Below are 24,674 nucleotides of genomic sequence, written 5' to 3'. Positions count from 1 at the left end.
CCTATAAAAGAAAACAAGGTGTAAACCCTCCAAATATAGTTCTTTTGCTCCTATATATTTTCTCCTTTTTCCTCCCGTTCTCGACCTTTCCGTCTGCCATCTCTAGCGTTCTGTTTTTCTCTAATTATTGCTCCTCCCTCCAGCAGGTGGCGCTACTGATGCTACCGCTGAACTTCCTAAAGGAGCATTACACACAAAAATAAAGATAATTACAACTAATTTTGTGGCATTCTGTTTCTTTAAACACAAATATTATTTTATTTGTTTACATTTAGTTTTCACCTAACTTTTATTAGTTTATTTATATTCATCTGGGTTACATAGCTTAAAGGATAAGAGCAGATCAGAGGTTGCGCTAGACTTTTTCGTTGTCTGTCATTTTGACTGACAGGGTCATAAAAATCCCATCATAATCTATTTGTACCCCTCACTTTATTTTTATTTTTTTAAATGATAATAATGACATATTCAATAGCATTTAATTTTCATTCATTTTTAATTATCCAATATTCAGTAGCGGTGGAGATTCGGGTCATGTAACCGGCCATCAAAGACGACTCAAGAATGAATCTAGACGTCTATTTAACGTATTACCCGACTTGACCACTAGCAAACTGAGGCACTCAGCCACTCACTTACGCACAATACGCAGAGAAACGAAACTTAACCGATTCATAACCGTTACTCCTGGTTGCTCAATGATTTTTTTAACATCTGTTTCTCTGATATTTACATCATGTCTTTGACATGATGTCAAAGTTTCATATTCTGTTGATAATTTGAAATTACGAATGATTTAAAGTGAAATATTTTGAGTTTACTCACACTGATTAATGTAGTATATGTTTTACTTCATAAGTTTATCAGAAATATCTTCCATATAGCATCTTGAAAACAGTTAACGATCATAACAGATTACATAATGTTGCTCCACAGGTTTCTGAGTCAGCTATGATTCCCTTTAGACCTGGGACTATATATATAACTACGATCGAGGAAGACATTCTCTTTGAGGGAGGTTACCTACCAGCAGGTCAGTCTTCATCTAAGATGTATGACAGTTGCTATTTAATTGAGGTTTCAGTTTTGTTGCTGTATTCTGTTGTCGAACTACATTATCCGGTAAATGCATGATGTTTCTGTGTTTTTTAGTTATTCACTCCTTTCATTAAGTGTTTCTCTGATCTTTATCATTGCAGGCTGATGGAAAACTACACATACAACAGCGTAATGCTGCAGATGGAGGGATTACAACTATCCAAAGACTCTGTGTACCCTGCCTTTTTCTTCTTCTTTTTCTCCTACATTTTTATCATGATCGCTAATGCTGGCATTGTAGTTCTGATTTTCATTGACAAGAACCTTCATCAGCCCATGTATCTGCTTTTCTGCAACCTGCCATTTAATGACATCCTTGGAAATACAGCCACAGTTCCCCGTCTGCTGGTAGATATCCTACAGCCTCCATCTGAGCGTCTCATCAGTTATTATGAGTGTGTGGTCCAAGCTTTCAGCACACACATGTTCGGCACCACCTCCCACACCATCCTCATGATCATGGCTTTTGACAGATACGTGGCCATCTGCAATCCTCTGCGCTACGGCGCCATAATGACCAACAAGATGGTGGTGAAGCTGACGGTTTCTGCCTGGGGAGTGGCTGTCCTTTTGGTCGCGATTCTGATCGGTCTGACCGTCCGGCTGAACACATGCAGGACTCTGATCACTAGCCCTTACTGTGATAATGCCTCTCTGTTCAAACTCTCCTGTGAGAGTGTGGTCATCAATAACATCTACGGTCTCACGTTCACTGTGGTTCTGCTCACAGCTTCTATCGGCACAATTGTTATCACCTACACTAAGATCACAGTAGTGTGTCTGACCAGTAAGAACAAGTCTCTGAACAGTAAAGCTTTGAAGACCTGCAGTACTCATCTGGTTGTGTATCTGATAATGATATTTAGTGGGATGTCACTCATTGCTCTGCATCGATTCCCTCAATACTCTGACTACAGAAAATTCTGCACCATTTTCTTTCACATTGTCCCCTGCAGCCTCAACCCCATTATTTATGGAGTTCAGTCCAAAGAGATAAGAAAGTACTTCTCAAGGTATAGTGTGTCCAAGAAAATTTCACCGTTTCAAGAACGATAACAACCTGGATGATCTCTTTGCTCTTTTAATGTCGCTTCCTTTATTCTTTACTCATATGCATGTATTAATGTATCTGCTTGCTTCTACTTCTCTTCCGTCCCAACTCTCTCTCTTTTCTCTCTATACCTGGCCAGCCTCAGTCAGAAGAAAGTTATATGTTTATCTCTAGAAATATAAGAGAATGTTAGTATACTAGTAAGTACTGAACACATAGGAGGTTTATAGAGGAAATTTAACAGCTGACTAATGCTGTGATTGTGAGCATACTGTGATTGACACTGAATCAGCGACTTGGCAAAAACTAGAAATACAGACCAAAAATCTAATACTTGATGAGAGGAGACATAGCTATCTACAAAGCCAGAATAACATCAACTCATAAGCTGTTTCTACACATTTATCTTAGCCATTTTATCTGTTCCAGCTTTCAATACAATTGTGAGGGGAGACTTTGCCAGTCTTTTTTTTTTTTTTTTTTAATGGAGCCAAATTCAGATTTAAGGTAGTAACCACTTCCACCCTACAAACCCAGTACCATGTTCACCAGAATATTATGTAATCAGTAGAGTGTGTGGTGTTTTTTTTTTTGTTTTGTTTTTTTTTGCTGATGTCTCTAAATGATTAGGCTTTAACCCTACTAACACAAAAGTGTGCTTTATTCATGAAATGATTGTTTGTTAATGATTTTGATGTTTTTAATGTGATATGTACAATATGTAGAATATGAAGGACAGTCAAAGACAACATGTGAGAATATCTTCTCACTATTTCACCAAATCATAATTTGGACATTTAGATAAAACCAAATTAACCAAATTGTGCCACAAGTGTTTTTACCTATCCCTAGAGACCATGGCCATTCATATGGCACTGATAGTTTGGGAGCTATTCCTGATTTATTTTGTCTTTTTTGACGAGCCTCACCTCGCAGCACCCTAGGGAGAAGTTAAATAATTCATAGATTGCTCAGCCTATCAACTTTTTTGGTAACAGGGATATACTCACAACTTCACCTTCTTATCTCACAATGAACTCCTCCACATATATCTCATTACATTTTTTTTAACTGCAAGAATGATCTCGCTACCAGGCTAATGTTACGTCAAGCAAGCAAATACTAGCAAATAAAATGCTTACAGTTGATTTAACAAATGTGTTTTAATACCGATTAAATTTTTAATACCGATCAAATGTGTAAGATACCTTCAAGATGAGTATTATGAATTAGCCAAGTCATCTTTGGTTAAGTCCAAAGAGATAAGAAAGTACTTGTCAAGGTATACTGTGTCCAAGAAAATTTCACCGTTTCAAGAACGATAATAACCTGGATGATCTCATTGCTTTTTTAATGTTGCTTCCTTAGTTCTTTACTCATATGCATGTATTAACGTATCTGCTTGCTTCTACTTTTCTTCTGTCCCAACTCAGTCTCTCTTTTCTGACCAGCCTCAATCAGAAGATAGTTAAATGTTAATTTCTAGAAATTGTAAGAGAATGTTTGTATACTAGTAAGTACTGAGCACTTTAATTTAACAGCTGACAGCTGATTGACATTGAATCAGAGACATGGCATATACTAGAAATACAGACCAAAAATCTAAAACTTGATGAGAGGAGACAGAGCTATCTACAAAGCCAGAATACCATCAACTCATGAGCTCTTTCTACACATTTATCTTAGCCAACGGACATATTCATCCAGCTTTCAATACAATTGTGAGATGAGACTTTTTCCAGTCTTTGATTTTTGTCTCTCTGCTCTTTTGAAATGTGTTACTGGAACCAAATTCAAATTTAAGGTCCTAACCACTTCCAAACCCAGTACCATGTTCACCAGAATATTATGTAACTATCGGTAGAATGTGTGGTGTGTTTTTTTTTTTTTTTTTTTTTTTTGCTGATGTCTCTAAAAGATCAGACTTTAACCCTATAAAAACTACAGTGTGCTTTTTTTTCATGAAATGTTTGTTAATAATTTTAATGTTTTTAATGCTTTACTTAGAAAATAAGAGCTAAGTAAATATGAGGGACAGTCAAAGAAAGCATGAAAGAATATCTTCTTATGTCTCAAAAAGCACATCTTGACTACTGAACTTATTTGCTTATCAAATTCCAAGGCGGTGTCAACAATCATGCCAAGATTTCTTCTGACAGGGTGTCAGTAGGAGGGTAAAGGGCCAATGGCACTGTCAAAAACATCTAAGAGAGCCGGATGTCCAAATAATATAATTTCAGTTTTGTTTCTATTTAGTTTAAGGAAGTTTGCCTCCATCCATGACTGTACATCCTTAAGACAATTCAGCAAAGCCTGTATAGAGGTGTTGCTGTCTGTCTGTATTGGCAGATAAATTTGTAAATCATTCTGCCAAGCAATGAAAGGAGATGTTACATTTTTTAAAAATGGACCCCAAGGTCAGCATGTACAAAGAAAAAAGGTATGGGTTCCAAGATACAGTAGACCCTTGAGGAACGCCTCAGTTAAGAGGGGATGCTGTCAAGGAATATTGGCCTTCCTGGACAGAGAAACTCCTATCTGATAAATAAGACTGGAACCATTTCAGGGCTGTGTCTTTAATGCCTACACGCAGATTGAGACGTGACATGAGGATGTTGTGATCTACTGTGTTGAAGGGAGCAGTGAGGTCCAAGAGAACCAGGACAGCAGAGTTACCCGACTCAACAGTTAAAAGCAAGTCATTAAAAACTCTTAAAGGGGCGGTCTCAGTGCTATGGCATGATTTAAAACCCGACTGAAACTCTTCAGAAATGTAAGTCAAGGTATGCCTGAAGTTGGCCATAAACTACCGTTTCTAATACCTTCGACAAAAAAGGGAGCTTGGATATGGGCCTGAAGTTAGACAGAACAGAGAGGTCTAGATTGGTCTTTTTGATGAGGGGCTGTACTACAGCATGTTAGAAAGCAGCTAGAACACAGCCAACATAAGAGAAGAATTAATAAGGTCTACAATACATGGCTCAAGGGTATTAAAAACATCCTTGAGGTGATGAGGTGGGATGCTGTCAAGGGGGCAGTAGGATGGCTGCAACTGCTGGACTATTTCAGTTAAGAAGGAGAGAGACACTTGCACAAAATTCTCAAAAACAACAGGGCATGCAGGTAACAAACACAATTTAGCCATCTTGTAGTTAAAGTTAGTTTAGCACTGATATGTATCATGTCTTGACACATATCAGTGTTCCTCTTCCTAGAAACACATTTTAGGAATCCCAAGGTGCTCCAAGGCCAGTCGAACTATGAAATCCTTCAATTAAAAAAAATTCTTTGTCTTTTCCATGCTGGTGATGCCCAGTAAAACTGCAAAGGGAGGCGACCAGGACACATCCTCACCACCTCATTTCAACATCAAGGTGCATCAGATCTACTCTAACCTCCTCACCCTATCGCTAAATTCCAGATGTTCATCTCCGAAGCAACACATTCTAGTTCCCCATGAGAATCCAAAGGCCAGTCAAGAAATAATCCCTGCAGCGAATTTAATAAATTCTGGCTCTACTCCAGGGTTCTTGTCTGAGATGGTGATAACCAGTACAACTCCAACATCCTAATCTGATGCAGCAACCACCTCAACTGGAGTCTTTTGTCATCAAGGATGTCCAAACTCTTCATCTTATCTCTAATGAACTAAAATTGTTCTTTCTTATCCTAATAACATCTACAGTCCTGGTCTACAGTTCCCCTCCTTGTCTATGCTTTCACATCCTGAGTTGCCATACACTTTACCAGATCCTCCATGAGCTTAAGCAAAATTAATTTTCATAATGTCCTTGAACCCCTCATAGTCCAACAGTTTTAACACGTTATTATTATTTTACCACGTTATCATATAATTTTTCTTAGATTGAATTGTTGCATGAACCTTAAACCATCACAGATAGATAGATAGATAGATAGATAGATAGATAGATAGATAGATAGATAGATACTTTATTGATCCCGAAGGAAATTCAAGCATCCAGTAGCAGTAACATACATTGAACATACAATACAAAAACTATATAAAAAATAGAAAGTAACGAGAAATAAAAATGTTTTATACAACTATAAACTATGTTAAAAATATAAAGTGACCTGTTAAAAGTATAAAGTGACCAGTAGATTACATAATGTTGCTTCACAAATAGCTGAGTCAACCATGAACCATGATTCCCTTCAGAAAAGACCTGGTACTACGATATATATATAACTGCAATCAAGGAAGACGTCGTCATTGATGGAGGTTAACTACCAGAACAAGAGACAGAGAAGACAGATGCATGAGAAGCCTGAAGCAGGTCAGTCTTTATTTAAGATGTATGACAGTTGTTATTTAATTAAGGTTTCAGTTTTGTTGCTGTATTGTACTGTTGTCGAACTACATTATACGGTAAATACATGATGTTTATGTGTTTTCTAGTTAGTCACCCCTGTCGTTGAGTGTTTCTCTGATCTCTATCATTGCAGGGTGATGGAAAACCACACATACAACAGTGTCATGCTGCAGTTGGAGGGATTACAACTCTCCAAAGACTCTGTGTACCCTATTTTTCTCCTCCTCTTTTTTTCGTACATTTTTATCATGGTCGCAAATGCTGGCATTGTAATTCTGATTTTCATTGACAAGAACCTTCATCAGCCCATGTATCTGCTTTTCTGCAACCTGCCATTTAATGACATACTGGGGAATTCGATCATGGTTCCCCGTCTCCTGGTAGATATCCTGCAGCCTCCGTCTGAGCGTCTCATCAGTTATTATGAGTGTGTGGTCCAAGCTTTCACCACACATATGTTTGGCACCACGTCCCACACCATCCTCATGATCATGGCTTTTGACAGATATGTGGCCATCTGCAATCCTCTGCGCTACGGCGCCATAATGACCAACAAGATGGTGGTAAAGCTGACGGTTTCTGCCTGGGGAGTGGCTGTTCTTCTTGTCGGGATTCTGCTCAGTCTGACCGTCCGGCTGAACCGATGCAGGACTTTTATCTCTAATCCTTACTGTGATAATGCCTCTCTGTTTAAACTCTCCTGTGAGAGCGTGGTCATCAATAACATTTACGGTCTCACGTTCACTGTGGTTCTGCTCACATCTTCTATCGGCACCATAGTTATCACCTACACTAAGATCACAGTAGTGTGTCTGACCAGTAAGAACAAGTCTCTAAACAGTAAAGCTTTGAAGACCTGCAGTACTCATCTGGTCTTGTATCTAATAATGATATTTAGTGGGATGTCACTCATTGCTCTGCATCGTTTCCCTCAGTACACTGACTACAGAAAATTCTGTACCATTTTCTTTCACATTGTCCCTGGCAGCCTCAACCCCATTATTTATGGAGTTCAGTCCAAAGAGATAAGAAAGTACTTGTCAAAGTTTAGTGTGTCCAAGAAAATCTCGCCATTTCAAGAAAGATAATACGCTGGATGATCTCTCTGCTTTTTTAATGTTTCTTCCTTTATTCTTTACTCATATGCATGTATTAATGTATCTGCTTGCTTCCACTTCTCTTCCGTCCCAACCTTCTCTCTTTTGTCTATTCCCTTTCAGCCTCAATCACACTTTTTGCTATATGGGCAGAATTCTGCTCAAGGTTTTTTCTTACCACCATTGCCTTAGCACTGGTCTGAAGGTTTCAGTCTCTGGGTTCTGTAGACTACACACCACGTAAATTAACTGAAATGAAACTGAATCAAGTAACAAAGGATAACAACACAAAATGAGATAACCCTCTTGTAACAAAATTATTTTGTGGTACAAAAAAAGTTTAATGAACAACATTAAATGTCCATTTCTAGAAATCTAAGAGAATGTTAGTATAGTAAGAACTGAGGCTTATAGAGCAAATTTAACAGCTGACTAATGCTGTAATTGTGAGCATGCTGTGATTGACATTGAATCAGAGACATGGCATAAACTAGAAATACAGACCAAAAATCTAATACTTGATGAGAGAAGACAGAGCTGTCTACAAAGCCAGAATACCATCAACTCGTGAGCTGCTTCTACAGATTTGTCTTAGCCAGAGGACATGTTCATCCAGCTTTCAATACAATTGTTAGATGAGACTTTTCCAGTCTTTTTTTTTTCACTGGAACCAAATACAAATTTAAGGTCCTAACAATTTCCAGCCTACAAACCCTGTACAATGTTCACCAGAATGTTATGTAATTATTTATTTATTTGCTTTTGTCTCTAAGAGATTAGGCTTAAATACTATAAAAACAACAATGTGCTTTTTCATGAAATGTTTATTAATAATTTGAATGTTTTTAATGTTTCACCAAGAAAATAAATATGAGGGACAGTCAAAGACAGCATGTGAGAATATCTTCATATGTCTCACTATTTCACTACATCAAATCAAAAACAACTGATAAAAAATGCAACTGATATTGATTTTATTACCTTTTTGTGGTTCTTTTAGTCTATTCACATGATTCTCCATCAACTATCCTTTGCCTGACAAAATCTGAGCTCTGTGCCTCATTGTCAGAAATTGTCTGTTGTCTCCAACTAGTGGTATAGCAGTGGTATTACAGATAACAAACACAATTTAACCATCTTGTAGTGAAAGTTAGTTTAGCACTGATATGTGTCATGTCTTGGTGACTTATTTCTCGTGGGGAGTAACCATGGGAATAACATGCATGAACAACAGCCATAAAGAGGAATTATCAAGATTTTTATGGATTCTACAATGTGCACAATGGTAGGCTGTAATTATGTGTGTACATTGCCTCCTGTAGTGGGAATCAGTAGCATTTTGTAGGCCAGATTCCTTTTCAAGGGGTAAGACTTCAGAGAATAGATTCCCAGTGTCAGAAACATTGTGACTGTTGCTATGTCTGATTAATAAGTGATAAACTAAAATATCTTCTAGATTAGATAGTAGAAAACACTCTGATAGCAGTGATATCATTCTGAACTCATTCAGCAACCCCTTGACTAGAACTGGACCAAAGGTTTATAGAAATACCACAAAGCTCACATATTCCACAAAGGTTCTGATAAAAATAGAACCAGGCCAAATCTCCATTTGGACATTTGGATAAAACCAAAGTACACAAACTGTGCCACAAGTGTTTTTACCTATCCCTAGAGAACATGGTCATTCATATGGCACTGATAGTTTCGGAGCTATTCTTGATTTAATTTGTATTTTTAGACGAGCCTCACCTCCCACCACCCTAGGGAGAAGTTAAATAATTCATAGGTTGCTCAGTCTTCCAACTTGTTTGGTAACAGGGATATACTCAAAACTGCACATTCTTATCTCACAATGAACCCCTCCATACATGTTCTACATATAGCTCATTAACTTTTTTCACTGCTAGAATGATCTTGGTACCAGGCTAATGTTACATCAAGCAAACGAATACCAGCAAATAAAAATGCTTACAGTTGATTTAACAAATATGTTTTAATACTGATTAAATTCTTTGCATATTTGATCAAATGTGTAAGATACCTTTAAGATGAGTATTATGTGAAATACTTATAAATTAGCTCAAGTCACTTTTGGTTAAGCTAGAAAGAATATTAGCATTCAGATCTAACGCTTAACTAGCTAGCCCTGGTTTATATTCAGTTTTGAGCCACTACTAGTCACTTGTTAAGTAATTTGACACCTGTCTGTTTCTCTACAACACAATAAACTTCTTTGGCTCAATGTCACAACAGTTACTTCTTCACTTCCATGTTATAATTGTTTTGTACTTAAATACTTATTTAATATAGCTACTATAATATTTGAATTATTACCAGTTTTCCACCCACTTATCAGAAGTTGATATGTCTCCCTAGCAATGCATTCTAGTACCTCATGAAGAATTCCAAGGTGCCCTGAGGGCTCTCGATATAGGGACACCTCCAAAGGGAGACAAACAGGAAGCCTCCTCACCTGATGAACCACCTCGACTGCCCAATTTCAGCGTCAAGTTGCAGCAGGTCTACTCTGACCTCCCCACACCATCTCTAAGGCCACATAAAAATGTTTTCCATCCATTTTTGTCATGGTTCTGTTTTTTTGATTCCTGTGTTCATGTCTTGAGTTTCGTTCATGTTTCATGTTTTTCGGTTTCCTGTTTTATTTTGTGAAGTTCTTGGTTTCCTATCTTGTGTCCCTTACTGCCTTTGTGATTGTCTTCCCTGTCTTGATGGTTTCACCTGTTTCTCGTCACCTTACTATCCTGTGATTTCCCACCTTTGTAATTGTCTGCCCCGCCCTGATTGTTTTCACCTGTGTCTCCTGTGTGTGTATATATAGTCCTGCTTTTTCCTTTGTTCTCTGTCGCGTCATACTGTTTTCTACTGTGTCTCTGTGTTCCCAGTGTTTTTGATCTGTAGTCTTGTGTCATTACGTTTTTGTCTTTTTGAAAGTTTTGATTTTTGTTTTTGGTACTCCTGCTGTCTCAGCAGTGCTTTGTGTAGTGATGGTGAGATGAAGCCTCATAAGGCATCGAACCACTTGAGCCAATTGGTTCGAGAAAGGGTTCATCTCTCGAAGCTTCATGTGCACACGAAACCACCTACTGGCTAGGTGTATAATCACAGGCAGCTGTAGCTCTTAACCACATAATGTGTGATGCATTTAATTTTTGTGTCTGTAATGGTTATTGGGAATGACTATGAATTACAAAAAAATGTATGACCAAATAATTTCTCTACTTAAATTATCACATGTGAATGATAAAATATATTTTTTTGAATGTATTTTGTGTGTGTAAATTTTCCCAAAATGGTAGTATCATATGATATGGCAGGTTGTGTAATGTTTTTCTGTCACTTTAGGCAAATGGCATGGGCTTAAGCAGGCAGAAGAAAGTGCAAGTGCTTGTGGAACTAGGAAGAGGGCACTGAATATGTCTCTTCCTAGCTGGCTCCATCCTCTTACCTATCTTTCTCTCCTCACTCTCCTAAATCTTCAAAACATATCTCTCTCTCTAAACTCTCCAGACTATCTCCAAACTATATAAACGCTATCCAAACTCTAGTATCCAAACAATCAAAACTCTATCCAAACTCTGAATTGACCGCAACTCTCTATCAAAAACCCTGAGGGGTTTATATTGCTGAAGCAGTCACGTGGTACAGCCGGGTAGCGAGGTTTCGGACGTCATTATTTTCGGCCCCTCCCCTAAATGAAGCAAGCCTCGATATGCGCTTCGTGGAAACGCCCCCTCCATTACTCGACACACGCTTCAAAGCCTCAGCACGTCTCGTAACATCACTAGCTTTGTGTTTCCTTCTGTTTAACTACATTCATTTTTTTGCCAACTTCTGCCTCCTCGCTTAGTGTCCAGCATTTGGGTCCTACTTCACCCTGAATATCCACGACAATTTTGATCCACTTATCTAAGCTAAGCAAGGAATTCCAGATGTTCCTCTTCATAGAAACACATTTTAGGAATCCCAAGGAGCTCCAATGCCAGTCGAACGATGAAATCCTTAAATTAAGTGAATTCTGGTTCTCCTCCATGCTGGTGATGTCCAGTAAAACTGCAAAGGGAGGCAACCAGGAGACACCTCAACTTCCACATTTCAACATCGAGGTGCATCAGATCTACTCTAACCTCCTCACCCTGTCTCTAAGGCGCACAGAGATATTTTATAAGCATTTTCATCCACTAAGCAAGGAATTCCAGATGTTTATCTCCCTAGCAACACATTCTGGCTCTACTCCAGGGTTCTTGTCCAAGCTGGTGATGCCCAGTAAAACTCCAAAGAGAGGCATCCAAGAGACATCCTAATCTGTTGCAGCAACCACCTTAACTGGAGCCTTTTGACATCAAGGAAGTCCAAATTCTTCAACTTATCTCTAACGAACTACAATAGCTCTTTCCTTGTCAGATCTACATACAGACTCCTGGTCTATAGTTCCACTCCTTGTCTCTGCTTTCATGTCCTGAATTACCATACTCTTTACCAGATCCTCCATGAGGCCAAACAAAGTCCATTTCCATAACCACCTTCAGCTCCTCACAAACACATTATTATTATTATTTTACCACCTTATCATGTCATTTTTTCTTAGATTAAATTGTTGCATGAGAACCTTTAACCATCACAACTGATTACATAATGTTGCTTCACAAATAGCTGAGTCAACCATGAACCATGATTCCCTTCAGAAAAGACCTGGTACTACGATATATATATATATATATATATATATATATATAACTGCAATCAAGGAAGACGTCCTCTTTGATGGAGGTTAACTACCCGGACAAGAGACAGAGAAGACAGATGAACAAGAAGCCTGAAGAAGGTCAGTCTTCATCTAAGATGTATGACAGTTGTTATTTAACTAAGGTTTCAGTTTTGTTGCTGTATTCTGTTGTGGAACTACATTATCCGGTAAATGCATGATGTTTATGTGTTTTTTAGTTAGTCACTCCTGTCACTGAGTGCTTCTCTGATCTTTATCATTGCAGGCTGATGGAAAACTACACATACAACAGCGTCATGCTGCAGCTGGAAGGATTACAAACCTCCAAAGACTCTATGTATCCTGTCTTTTTCCTCCTCTTTTTTTCTTACATTTTTATCATGGTCGCAAATGCTGGCATTATAGCTCTGATTTTCATTGACAGGAACCTTCATCAGCCCATGTATCTGCTTTTCTGCAACTTGTCATTTAATGATATCCTGGGGAATTCAATCATGGTTCCCCGTCTACTGGTAGATATCCTGCAGCCTCCGTATGAGCGTCTCATCAGTTATTATGAGTGTGTGGTCCAAGCTTTCACCACACACATGTTTGGCACAGCATCCCACACCGTCCTCATGATCATGGCTTTTGACAGATATGTAGCCATCTGCAATCCTCTGCGCTACGGTGCCATAATGACTAACAAGATGGTGGTAAAGCTGACAGTGTCTGCCTGGGGAGTGGCCCTCTTTCTTGTCGCAATTCTGCTCGGTCTGACAATCCGGCTGAACCGATGCAGGACTCTGATTACAAACCCTTACTGTGACAACGCCTCTCTGTTCAAACTGTCCTGTGAGAGTGTGGTCATCAATAACATCTATGGTCTCACATTCACCGTAGTTTTGTTCTCAGGTTCTATCGGCAGCATGGTTATCACCTACACTAAGATTACAGTAGTGTGTCTGACCAGTAAAAGCAAGTCTCTGAACAGTAAAGCCTTGCAGACATGCAGCACTCATTTGGTCTTGTTTATGATAATGATATTTAGTGGGATGTCACTCATTGCTTTGCATCGTTTCCCTCAGTACTCTGACTACAGAAAATACTGCACCATTTTATTTCACGTTGTCCCTGGCAGCCTAAATCCCATTATTTATGGAGTTCAGTCCAAAGAGATAAGAAAGTACTTGTCAAAGCATAGTGTGTCCAAGAAAATTTCACCATAATCAGGAAGACCTCACTCTCTTTTTCTGTATTTACATGGCCAGCCTCAATCAGATGTTTCTGCCTATATGAGCTGGGTTGCACTTCAGGTTTTTCTCTTGCCACCGTTGCCCCAGTGCTGCTCTGAGGGTTTTAGTCTCCAGGTTTTTTAAACTGCAACTACATGAATTAATATAAAGTAACCAAACCTTAAAAAATGTGTTTCAAGAAAGATAATAAGCTGGATGATCTCTTTGCTTTTTTAATGTTTCTTCCTTTATTCTTTACTCATATGCATGTATTAATGTATCTGCTTGCTTCCACTTCTCTTCAGTCCCAACTCTCTCTCTTTTGTCTCTATACCCGGCCAGCCTCAATCACACTTTTTGCCAAATGAGCAGAATTCTGCTCAAGGTTTTTTTTTTTTTTGCTACTGTTGCCTTAGCACTGGTCTGACGGTTTCAGTCTCTGGGTTCTGTAGACTACACACTACGTAAATTAACTGAAATTAAATTGAATCAAGTGACAAAGAATAACAACACAAAAAGAACAAGATAACCCTCTTGTAACACAATTATTTTGTGGCGCAGAAAAAGTTTAATGAAGAAAGTTACATGTTTATTTCTAGAAATGTAAGAGAATGTTAGTATATTAGCCTGTTAGTATATTAGCCTGATCAGTACTGAGCTGACTAATGCTGTGATTGTGAGCATGCTGTGATTGACACTGAATCAGAGACGTGGCATAAACTAGAAATACAGACCAGAAATCTAATGGCATAAACATGGCATAAACTAGAAATACAGACCAAAAATCTAATACTTGATGAGAGGAGACAGAGCTATCTACAAAGCCAGAATAAAATGAACTCCTATAGCTGTTTCTACACATTTTTCTTAGCCAACAGGCACTTTCTTCCAGCACAAATGTGAGATGAGACTTTCCAGTCTTTTTTTATTTTTTTTTCTCCCAGCTCTTTTGAAATGTGTTACTGGAATAAAATTCAAATTTAAGGTCCTATCCTTTTCCACCCTACAAATCCAGTACAATGTTCACCAGAATATTATGTAACTATTAACAGTGTGGTGTTTTTTTTCTGATGTTTCTAAAAGATCAGGCTTCAAACCTATAAAACAAGGGAGTGCTTTATTCATGAAATGTTTGTTTGTCAATAATTTTAATGTTTTAGTAAGAAAATAAGAGCTTAGTAAATATGAGGGATGGTGAAAGACAGCATGTGAGAATATCTTCTTATTTCTCACTATTTCATCAAATCTAAAACAACTGACAACAAATGCAACTGATATTGGTTTTATTTGGGGTCCATGTTGCAGGATCCCTATTGATTTTGTTGGGATTTTTATTCTGTTTCTTCTGCTTAACTAAAAGTGTCTGCCCAGGACAAACTGCAAGGGCAAAAGGCATCAAACCTGGTAACTTAGTAGAAGTCCTGGCATTCCACTTTTCCAAGGTGTCAATACACATGCCTACAGCTAGATGGCACTATAATAAGTCAATTCACGTTTTGGCTCATATCTCGAGAACCGTGTGCCCTAGAAACAAAATTCCTTAGATAGCACTGGTTCTTATGGACTAGGTCACGCCCACTTCCACTTGCCATTTTTTTCCGCCATTTTGAAAAAATTGCACCTCAAAGCAAAATCAACACTTCCTAGCCTGTTCACCCAATTCTCACCAAACTTGGCATGTACCATTTATGGACAAAGACAATGAAAATTCTTCAAAATAACTTTAGCAGGGTTATTGATTACAAAGTTAATGGTTAATTCATTTTTACAGCGTGGCGCAGTATAAGTCCAAAGCTAATATTTTGTGAAGTATACACCCAAACTTAGTCAAACGTCATAACATTTATAATAATATGATTCTGTACAAGCACCCCAACTTTTGTGACCCTTGGTCTCTAGGGGGTGTTACAAAAGCAACATTTCAATATCTCAAAAACTGCAATAGCTAACTTTATGAAATTTGGCATACACAATCTGTAACATATGTGTAGAGGCCCATCAAGTTGCGTGACATTACACCAACAGCATTCACTACAGGCGACACAGAAACATTTCATATGACTTTAAGGCCTGTAACTTTGGAAGTATTCACCAAATCCTTATAACACTTAGCAACCGTCATTATAATACACTACCGGTCAAAAGTTTTAGAACACCCTAATTTTTCCAGTTATTTATTGCAGTTCAGGTTGTGCAAGTCCAATGAATAGCTTGAAATGGTACAAAGGTAAGTACTGAACAGCCAGAGGTTAAAAAAAAAAAGGTTTGGTTACCCAAAACTGAAAAATAATGTACATTTCAGAATTACACAAAAAGGCCTCTTTCAGGGAACACAAAGTGGGTTAACAATTAAAAGCTGTTCTGCAGCAATGAAAGTTGAATCAGCCTTAAAAGCTTGATTACTTACAGCCCCCTCTGTCCACATAAAAGCAGTGTTGGAACACACTGTGGTACCAGACCCTCATGAGCATCAGGTGAACAGTATTGTACTGCAGAAAGTAGTGTGTTGCTACAAAAATGGCGAGAAAAAGGCAATTAACAATGGAAGAGAGACAGACCATCATAACACTTAAAAATGTAGGTCTTTCCTACAGGGAAATTGCAAAGAAAGTCAAGGTGTCAGTGAGTACAGTTTTCTTCACCATCAAAAGGCACTCAGAGACTGGGGGAAACTCTGACAGGAAGGGGTCTGGCAGACCCAAAGCCACAACTGAATCAGAGGAAAAGTTTCTGAGAGTTAACAGCTTGCATGATAGGCGGCTCACAGGACAACAGCTTCAAGCACAGCTTAATAGTGGTCGTAGTAAGCAAGTCTCAGTTTCAACTGTGAAGAGAAGACTTCGAGCTGCAGGTTTGAGAGGATGAGTTGCAGCATGAAAGCCATTGCTAAGATGTCAGAGTAAGACAAAGAGGCTTGCCTGGGCCATGAAATACCGCCCTTGGACTACTGAAGACTGGAAGAAGGTATTATGGATTGATGAATCAATATTTCAAATCTTCGGTTCATCACGCAGGATCTTTGTACACGGTTGAGTAGGCGAGAGGATGGTTCCATAGTGTGTGACATCAACTGTCAAACATGGAGGAGGAAGTGTGATGGTCTGGGGCTGTTTTGCTGGATCCAGGGTTGGTGACTTGTACAGAGTGGGATGAACTTGACAGAAGAGTGAAAGCCAAGCAACCTACAAGTGCCACACATTTATGGGAACTTCTGAAACTGACTTGGGAAGAACTTTCTGAAGAATATTTGATTTCTATTGTAGAAAGAATGCCACGAGTGTGTTCGGCTGTTATATCTGCCAAAGGTGGCTACTTTGATGAGTCAAAAGTTTAGAATACATTTTGGTCTATAAATTGATTCCATGATTTATTTTTCAACTCAAATTGCTTATTTGTTCTATGCTTTCATTACAGAGTGCAATGAGACACTGAACTGAATAAATTTCAGTAAAAAACTGGAAAAAGTGTGGTGTTCTAAAACTTTTGACCGGTAGTGTATGCTTGCAAGTTTTGTGAAATTTGGGTTGTAGGGGGCACTACAACCACTACATGTTTATATCTTACAGACCACCACAGTATGCCTGAAATTTGACGATTAATAATCTGTGGGTGACTCCTTACAAGCCCATCAAGTTTGGTGCAATATGGCCTATAGGGGGCGCTACTGGTGATGTGTGCCTCTGCGTCCCGCTCAGGGATGACTTTGCCACGGCATGGACCCCTTTATGATCGCTTGCGATCATCTAGTTACCTTTTGTGGTTCTTTTAGCATATCCACATGATTCTCCATCAACTATGCACTACATGGTGCTTTGCCTGACAGAATCAGAGCTCTGTGCCTCAATGTCATAAATTGTCTGTTGTATCCAACTAGTGGTATAACTGTGGTATTACAGATAACAAACACAATTTAGCCATCTTGTAGTGAAAGTTAGTTTAGCACTGTTATGTGTCATGTCTTTGTGACTCGTTTTCCTGGGGAATAACATGCGTGAACATCAGCCATAAGAGGAAATATCAATATTTTTATGGATTCTATAATGTCCACAATGGTAGAATATAATTATGTGTGTACATTTCCTCAGTAGTATTTTGTAGCCAGATTCTCTGTCAAGAGGTAAGACTTCAGAGAATAGTTTCCCAGTTTCAATAACAGTGTGGCTGTTATTATGTCTGATTAATTAGTGAAACTGAAATGTCTTCTAGATTGGATGTAGAAAACACACTGATAGCAATGATATCATTCTGAACTCATTCAACAATCCCTTCACTGGAGTTGGACCAAGAGTTTAATGAAATACTACAAAGATCACATATTCTACAAAAGGTTTAGTAAAAATCGAACCAGTCCAACTCTCCATCTGGACATTTAGAGAATCAAAGTACCGAAACTGTGCCACAATTGTTTTTTTTACCTATCACTCAAGACCGGGGTCATTCATATGGAGTTGATCGTTTCAGAGCTATTCCTGATTTGTTTTGTCTTTTAGACGAGCCTCACCTCCCAGCACCCTAGGGAGAACTTAAATAAAAAACATAGGGTGCTCAGTCTTCCAACTTGTTTGGTAACAGGGATATACTCACAATATACTCACAACTGCACATTCTAATCTCGCAAAAAAAACCCTCCACACATGTTGTAAAAATATCTCGTTAACTTTTTTCACTGCAAGAATGATCTTGCTATCAGTCTAATGTTACGTCAAGCAAGAAAATACCAGCAAATAAAATACCTAGCAAGATTATTAGCATTCTGATCTTACGCTTAACTTGCTAGACCTAGCTTGCTAGACCTTATCTTCAGTTTTGAACCACTACTGGTCACTTGTTAATAATTTGAAACCTGTCTGTTTCTCTGCAACACAATAAACTTCTTTGGCCCAGTGTCAGGACTGTTATTTCTTCACTTTCATGTTATAATTGTTTTGTTCTTATGCTTGTTTAATATAGCTAATATAGCCGGAGTCTTGGGCTATCATAAGGATCTGATGGCTTTTGGCATGACTCCAGAACCCCATACTCCTTCAGTGGCATCCATAGAATTCCCTGGGGCATAGGTTCATAACCCCATATAGGCTGGATTGACCAACTCCGACAACAACTCAAACAGGGAATGCACATAGATCTTCTTTAATTTGAGATTTGACAATTAGTTACAGCACCCTGGAATAAATCTTTCTGGGAAACACTGTCCCTGATATTCATGTGATATTGAAGAGGAGTGTCAGCCAAGAGAATGCAACTAGTTCCAGAACCCTCAACATCTCAATAAAAGTCTCATCCACAACTGCACCTTGCAGCTGAGGAGCCTCTTGACTACCTCAGGAACCGATATAGATAATATCTGACACGAACTAAATAGCTCTTTCCAAGTCCTAATAACATCTACAGGCCTGGTCTACACTTCCCCTCCTCGTCTCAAATTTCACATCCTGAGTTGCCATACACTTTACTAGATCCTCCATGAGCTCAAGCAAAATTAATTTCTGTAACTTCCTTTAGCTCCTTACAATCCAACAGTTTTAACACTTTATTATTATTTCACCACCTTGTCATGCCATTTTTCTTAGAATAAATTGTTGCACGAGAACCTTTAACCATCACAACTGATTACATAATGTTGCTCCACAGATATCTGTGTCAACCATGAACCATGATTCCCTTCGGAAAAGACCTGGTACTAATATAACTGCAATCAAGGAAGACGTCCTCTTTGATGGAGGTTAACTACCCGGACAAGAGACAGAGAAGACAGATGCACAAGAAGCCTGAAGCAGGTCAGTCTTTATCTAAGATGTATGACAGTTGTTATTTAACTAAGGTTTCAGTTTTGTTGCTGTATTCTGTTGTAGAACTATATTATCTGGTAAATGCATGATGTTTTTTAGTTAGTCACTCCTGTAATTGAGAGCTTCTCTGATCTTTATCATTGCAGGGTGATGGAAAACTACACATACAACAGCGTCATGCTGCAGCTGGAAGGATTACAATTCTCCAAAGCCTCTGTCTACCCTGTCTTTCTCTTCTTGTTTTTCTCATACATTTTTATAATGTTTATGAATGTTGGCATTGTAGTTCTTGTTTTTATTGACAAAAGCCTTCATCAGCCCATGTACCTTCTATTCTGCAACCTGCCCGTCAATGACCTTATTGGGAACTCAATCATGGTTCCCCGTCTGCTGATAGATATCCTACAGCCTCAGTCTAATCATCTCATCAGTTACTATGAGTGTGTGGTCCAAGCTTTCAGCACACACATGTTTGGCACAGCTTCCCACACCGTCCTCATGATCATGGCTTTTGACAGATACGTGGCCATCTGCAATCCTCTGCGCTATGGCGCCATAATGACCAACAAGATGGTGGTAAACCTGACGGTGTCTGCCTGGGGAGTAGCCTTCCTTCTGGTCGCGATCCTGCTTGGTCTGACCATCCGGCTGAACCGATGCAGGACTTTAATCACTAATCCTTACTGTGATAATGCCTCTCTGTTCAAACTCTCCTGTGAGAGCGTGCTCATCAATAACATCTACGGTCTCACATTCACTGTGGTTCTGTTTTCAGCCTCTATTGGCAGCATGGTCATTACCTACACTAAGATCACAGTAGTGTGTTTGACTAGTAAAAGCAAGTCTCTGAACAGTAAAGCCTTGAAGACTTGCAGCACTCATCTGGTTGTGTATTTGATAATGATGCTCACTGGATTTATTGTCATCACTCTGCATCGCTTCCCTCAGTATTCAGACTACAGGAAATTTTCTGCCATTCTGTTCCACATCATCCCTGGCAGCCTCAACCCCATTATCTATGGAGTTCAGTCTGCAGAAATCTGCAAGTCCCTGTCCAAATTATTCCGATCCAAACCAGTTGTGCCACTATTCTGACCTGGGAAATTTAGTGTTTCAAACCAAAAAAGTTGAAACTAATTCAGAAAGCTAGTTTGGACAAGTTGATTTGATATTAATCCGGACAATATTAATCATCCAGATTAATATCAAATAATGTGTAATTGTGCTTTTGAAACCTAAATCACTAAGGTTGTTTCCAGAGTTTTCAGTTTAGTTTTTGATAGTTCAAGGATTTGTTTTATTGATTTATTTCTTTTAACACGGTATTAACATTCATAGCTACAATTCAAAGAACACCTGATGTGTCCAACAACTCCTGTTCAGGCTTGTAGTGTTGACAAAATTGTCAAACCTTACAAAGACTCAAACTGAAGACGCACCCTTTACATTTTTTATTTTTTTATTTTTTTTTTACTTATTTTGTAAGGACACGTTATTGTCTCAGTTGGATTAACTTTTTCATAATGTCTAGTTTTTATTTTCCAGAAGTTCTTTTACACCTAGTTTTGGTTCTGAAAATATAAGAATCCTTTTTTCGCTCGACGTTTCATTTATATCCTTTATTTTTACTGAAATTTGTGAAATTGATGGCATTTTAATCTACATTAGAGATGATAAATTCTTCTTTACAGTCTTTATTTGTACATGAGAAGGTGTAGGAGGGATGAGGGACAGCAATATGTGGTGTGTTTCATTTATATTTTTCGAGTCCTGACTATGAGAATAGCTGCTTCTTCAGCGCATGTTCTCACTGATGACCTACTAATGTTGTTGAAAATGATTCTTAAATAACAGAAATAATAATAATGATATCAAAGCATTATGTTTATATAAAGCTTCTGCACTCTGACAAACTATGAAACCCGTCTCCTCTTCTCTGCTGAAAACTCTCACCTCTTCCTCCACATCTGATATGAGGTGAGAGGTTTCAACAGGCAGGTTTTCTTTGTTTTTTAAAATAGATAGTAAATGTCTTTCATCTGTAAAACATTTTCATTTTACAGATGTATTGTTCACCTCCTGTATTCATAATATCAGTCTAAATACTCTTTAAAAACTCTTTGCTTGATCTTCCTGACTTTTAAGGAATGAACTTAAATTAATAAAGAATATGAAACAGCTCGAAAAACTTCAACTGAAGTCATTTGAAAGTCAGACAATAAGAAAGAAATCAGTGTAGCAAAAAGTGTTGTGGCCCAATAACAGAGCCCTGAGGGACTCCACAATTAAGCTAAGAAGTTTCAGATTCCTGAAAACAATCACAGTCATAAAACAAGACATATTAACCTCTGATTTTAGCCAGCCCCAAATAATTTGAAGGAACTTTACTTCCTTTAAGGAGATTTAGCTGATAAATAAACATCATATCTTAAACCTGATGAGCCTGACCAAGATAGACAATGAGTACCAGACAATCAGAGGCACAGAAGGGTGAGCTATGTCTTCATCGTCTTTTGGGAAAAAATAATGAGTAACAGAGAAGATTTACAGAACGTCGGGCATAAATATGTGACTGAATTTAGAATCTGATCTACTCTTTCAGATACACATACACAGATGTGGTAAAAAGGTAAACAATTTTCCACAAACAAGCCACATATTTTTATGGACAATGTCTGCATAATTTTTTTCTTCCAACTAAAAAAAAAAAAAACATTAATTGAGGCCCAAGTACGGAGCCCTATAAGAAACCACAGTTCATTTTAGCCAGAAATCCATCCAGTTGTTAACAGTTATGTTGGTTTGTTGATGTGCTTGTGTTTGTGTTACTGAATCTAAAGGGAACAATTACATTTGAACTTCCTAAATTTTATTCGCCCAGTGCAACCAGCTCACAATAAAACATAAAATCTCTGCAAGCAAGGACACAATTTTCATCTAAATATATACATATATATATATATATATATATATATACACAAAATCCACTTACAAAACAACCTTCATTCATGTGTTTTTTTTTGGGGGGGGGGGGGGGGGGGGGGTATGAGTAGCAACATTTTGGTCATAACATGGTGAAAAAGTGGAAAATAATCCCACATGTCGGATCAGCTAACCCCTGGACAGAAGAGAGATGGTAGAGAGGAAATCCACATGTGTATCAGTATTATAACACGTTTCCACTGACGTTAATGCTAATACTGTTGTTGAAGGTTTTGATTAACCCCATGGACGTTGCGTTTTGTTGTGTAATGATCTAGATTCTCTCGGAGGACGTGATGCTCATAAAACACACTTCCAAGAGCAGGTTGCGTAGAGGAGGCCTGAAGGAGAGGACCTGAAGGCTGCAATATTGCCTTTCAATTTTTACATCTCCTTTGTCTTACCTTCTGTTGAGACCGAAAGGGTAACAGAAAACTTCACACCCGTATGTGTTCCCCTTTTTTGTGTTTCATGGTTTTAATGTGGATTATTCCTGACATTTTCCTTTCTCTCTGTTTTTTCCTTCTGTGCAGCTCAGATGGAAAACTACACGAACAGCCTCACTCTGCAGATTGAGGGGCTGAGGGTCACCAAGACCAGCAAGTACCCCGTCTTCTTCGCCATCCTCTTCACCTACATCTTCATCATGGTCACCAACGTGGGCATTGTGGTTTTGATTTGGGCAGAGAAAACCCTCCACCAGCCCATGTACCTCCTCTTCTGCAACCTGTCGGTCAATGATGTGATTGGAAACTGCATGATGCTGCCCCGGTTGCTAGTGGATATCACTGTGCCTCCGTCCGAGCGCCTCATCCACTACTATGAGTGCGTGGCCCAAGCTTTTACTGGACACATGTTTGGCACCAACGCACACACCATCCTCATGATCATGGCCTTCGACCGATATGTGGCTATCTGCAATCCTCTGCGGTATGCCACCATCATGACCGACAAGATGGTGGTGAAGCTGACGGTGTCGGCTTGGGGATCGGCCTTGGTCTTGGTCGGGATTCTGCTTGGTCTGACCATACGCCTGAAGCGATGCCGCTCTCTGATCTCTAACACGTTCTGCGACAACGCTTCACTGTTCAAACTCTCCTGTGAGAGTGTGGTCATCAACAACATCTACGGCCTCACCTACACTGTGGTGCTGCTCTCATCCTCCACCGGTAGCATAATCCTCACATACTCGAAAATCACCGCTGCCTGCGTGATCAGCAAGAGCAAGTCTCTGAACAGTAAAGCCCTGAAGACCTGCAGCACTCACCTGTGTCTGTATTTGATAATGCTGATCAGTGGCCTGATCCCCATCATCCTGCACCGTTACCCCCAGTACACAGAGTCCAGAAAGATCTCAGCCATCCTCTTTAACATCGTCCCTGGAAGCCTCAACCCGGTCATCTACGGGCTGCAGTCTCAGGAAATCAGCAAGTGCTTGTCCAACATATTTAGACTTAAGAAAGTCAAACCGGGGTTTTAACTCCATCGCTCTGTTAAAATAAAATGCACTGCAGGGTGAAATATATATTTTTTTACTTGATCTTCCAGAAATGTGTGGACTCACTACAAGAAATCTGTTCTTGCTGGAAATATTACAAATAGATGGGATTTAATTTCTGATGTATCATCAATGTTTTAATGGTGTGTGATTCTGGATAAATGTGTCCATGAAGGCCTCACGTTGACACTTGCAACCACGTTTTGTCGTTTTGGCAACTTCTTGATGATTATGTTCACATTTATTTTAACTTTTTTTAAATGAAACTCCACAAGTCATTTGCTAATTTTCAGCCTGGTCCTCTGTTAAAATAACCTGTCCTCACAACATAATCTTAAAATCTATGTCCAGAATGACCAGTAGTGTGCAAAGGTTTTAGCTATTTAGATTCTACATCTGATTGCTCCTAAATGTGTTTGTGCAACAGGACAATAAGTCGGAATGTAATTATTTAGTTATAAAGGTTTAAGATCATTTATTAAAATTTGATGTCATTAAATCCATCTATTAAAGATTTTTAAATGCAGTTCAAAAGTTTTCTTGTATTGTGAACTCTTGTACAGTATAGAATACGAGCCCTGGCTCCAGATGTTACCTTTTGTGCATGTTTTTTTTTTTTTTTTCCTGCTTTTCATTGTGATGAAGTTGCACCAACTCAGGTTGTTGAGTTAGGTAAATTTTATTCAGAAAGCGCATTTAAAAGTGAAAAAACATGAGAAACGTGCTGTATTGTCAGAGTTGCAAAAAAAAACGCTCTCAGTCTGACTCTAACGATTAAGAATAAAAACTATAAAATCAACTGTTTTTGTTCATGTTTGGATTAACTGTGAATGTGTCACTGCCAGAACTGGAACAAACCAGGGA

At 38.7% G+C, this 24,674-nt stretch overlaps 5 protein-coding genes across 5 annotated transcripts; all 5 read left to right on the top strand.

The window, feature by feature from the left end:
* Positions 1 to 909: 909 nt before the first annotated feature.
* LOC311502544 (olfactory receptor 8G17-like) lies at positions 910 to 2,869 on the top strand. Its single transcript, XM_084564817.1, has one exon. The coding sequence runs from the start codon at positions 1,204 to 1,206 to the stop codon at positions 2,152 to 2,154; it is 951 nt and encodes a 316-aa protein (XP_084420943.1). The 5' UTR covers positions 910 to 1,203; the 3' UTR covers positions 2,155 to 2,869.
* A 3,689-nt stretch (positions 2,870 to 6,558) lies between these two features.
* Positions 6,559 to 7,777, top strand: LOC311502545 (olfactory receptor 8G17-like). Its single transcript, XM_084564818.1, has one exon. The coding sequence runs from the start codon at positions 6,621 to 6,623 to the stop codon at positions 7,569 to 7,571; it is 951 nt and encodes a 316-aa protein (XP_084420944.1). The 5' UTR covers positions 6,559 to 6,620; the 3' UTR covers positions 7,572 to 7,777.
* Positions 7,778 to 11,806: 4,029 nt separating this feature from the next.
* LOC311502550 (olfactory receptor 52N2-like) lies at positions 11,807 to 13,579 on the top strand. The gene has a single exon (XM_084564823.1). The coding sequence runs from the start codon at positions 12,597 to 12,599 to the stop codon at positions 13,533 to 13,535; it is 939 nt and encodes a 312-aa protein (XP_084420949.1). The 5' UTR covers positions 11,807 to 12,596; the 3' UTR covers positions 13,536 to 13,579.
* A 5,901-nt stretch (positions 13,580 to 19,480) lies between these two features.
* On the top strand, positions 19,481 to 21,364 carry LOC311502547 (olfactory receptor 52N5-like; the record flags this gene model as incomplete). Its single annotated transcript, XM_084564820.1, has 1 exon — positions 19,481 to 21,364. The coding sequence occupies one exon, from the start codon at positions 19,481 to 19,483 to the stop codon at positions 20,423 to 20,425; it is 945 nt and encodes a 314-aa protein (XP_084420946.1). The 3' UTR covers positions 20,426 to 21,364.
* A 1,486-nt stretch (positions 21,365 to 22,850) lies between these two features.
* Positions 22,851 to 23,806, top strand: LOC311502548 (olfactory receptor 52N5-like; the record flags this gene model as incomplete). The annotated part of the gene is made up of 1 exon (XM_084564821.1): positions 22,851 to 23,806. One exon carries the CDS (start codon positions 22,851 to 22,853, stop codon positions 23,790 to 23,792), a length of 942 nt encoding a protein of 313 aa, XP_084420947.1. The 3' UTR covers positions 23,793 to 23,806.
* Between the last annotated feature and the right edge of the window lie 868 nt (positions 23,807 to 24,674).

This window comes from Chelon labrosus, assembly GCF_963514085.1.
Source record: "Chelon labrosus genome assembly, chromosome: 17".
Lineage (NCBI taxonomy): Eukaryota > Metazoa > Chordata > Actinopteri > Mugiliformes > Mugilidae > Chelon > Chelon labrosus.
This window is presented reverse-complemented; position numbering and strand designations above follow the sequence as displayed.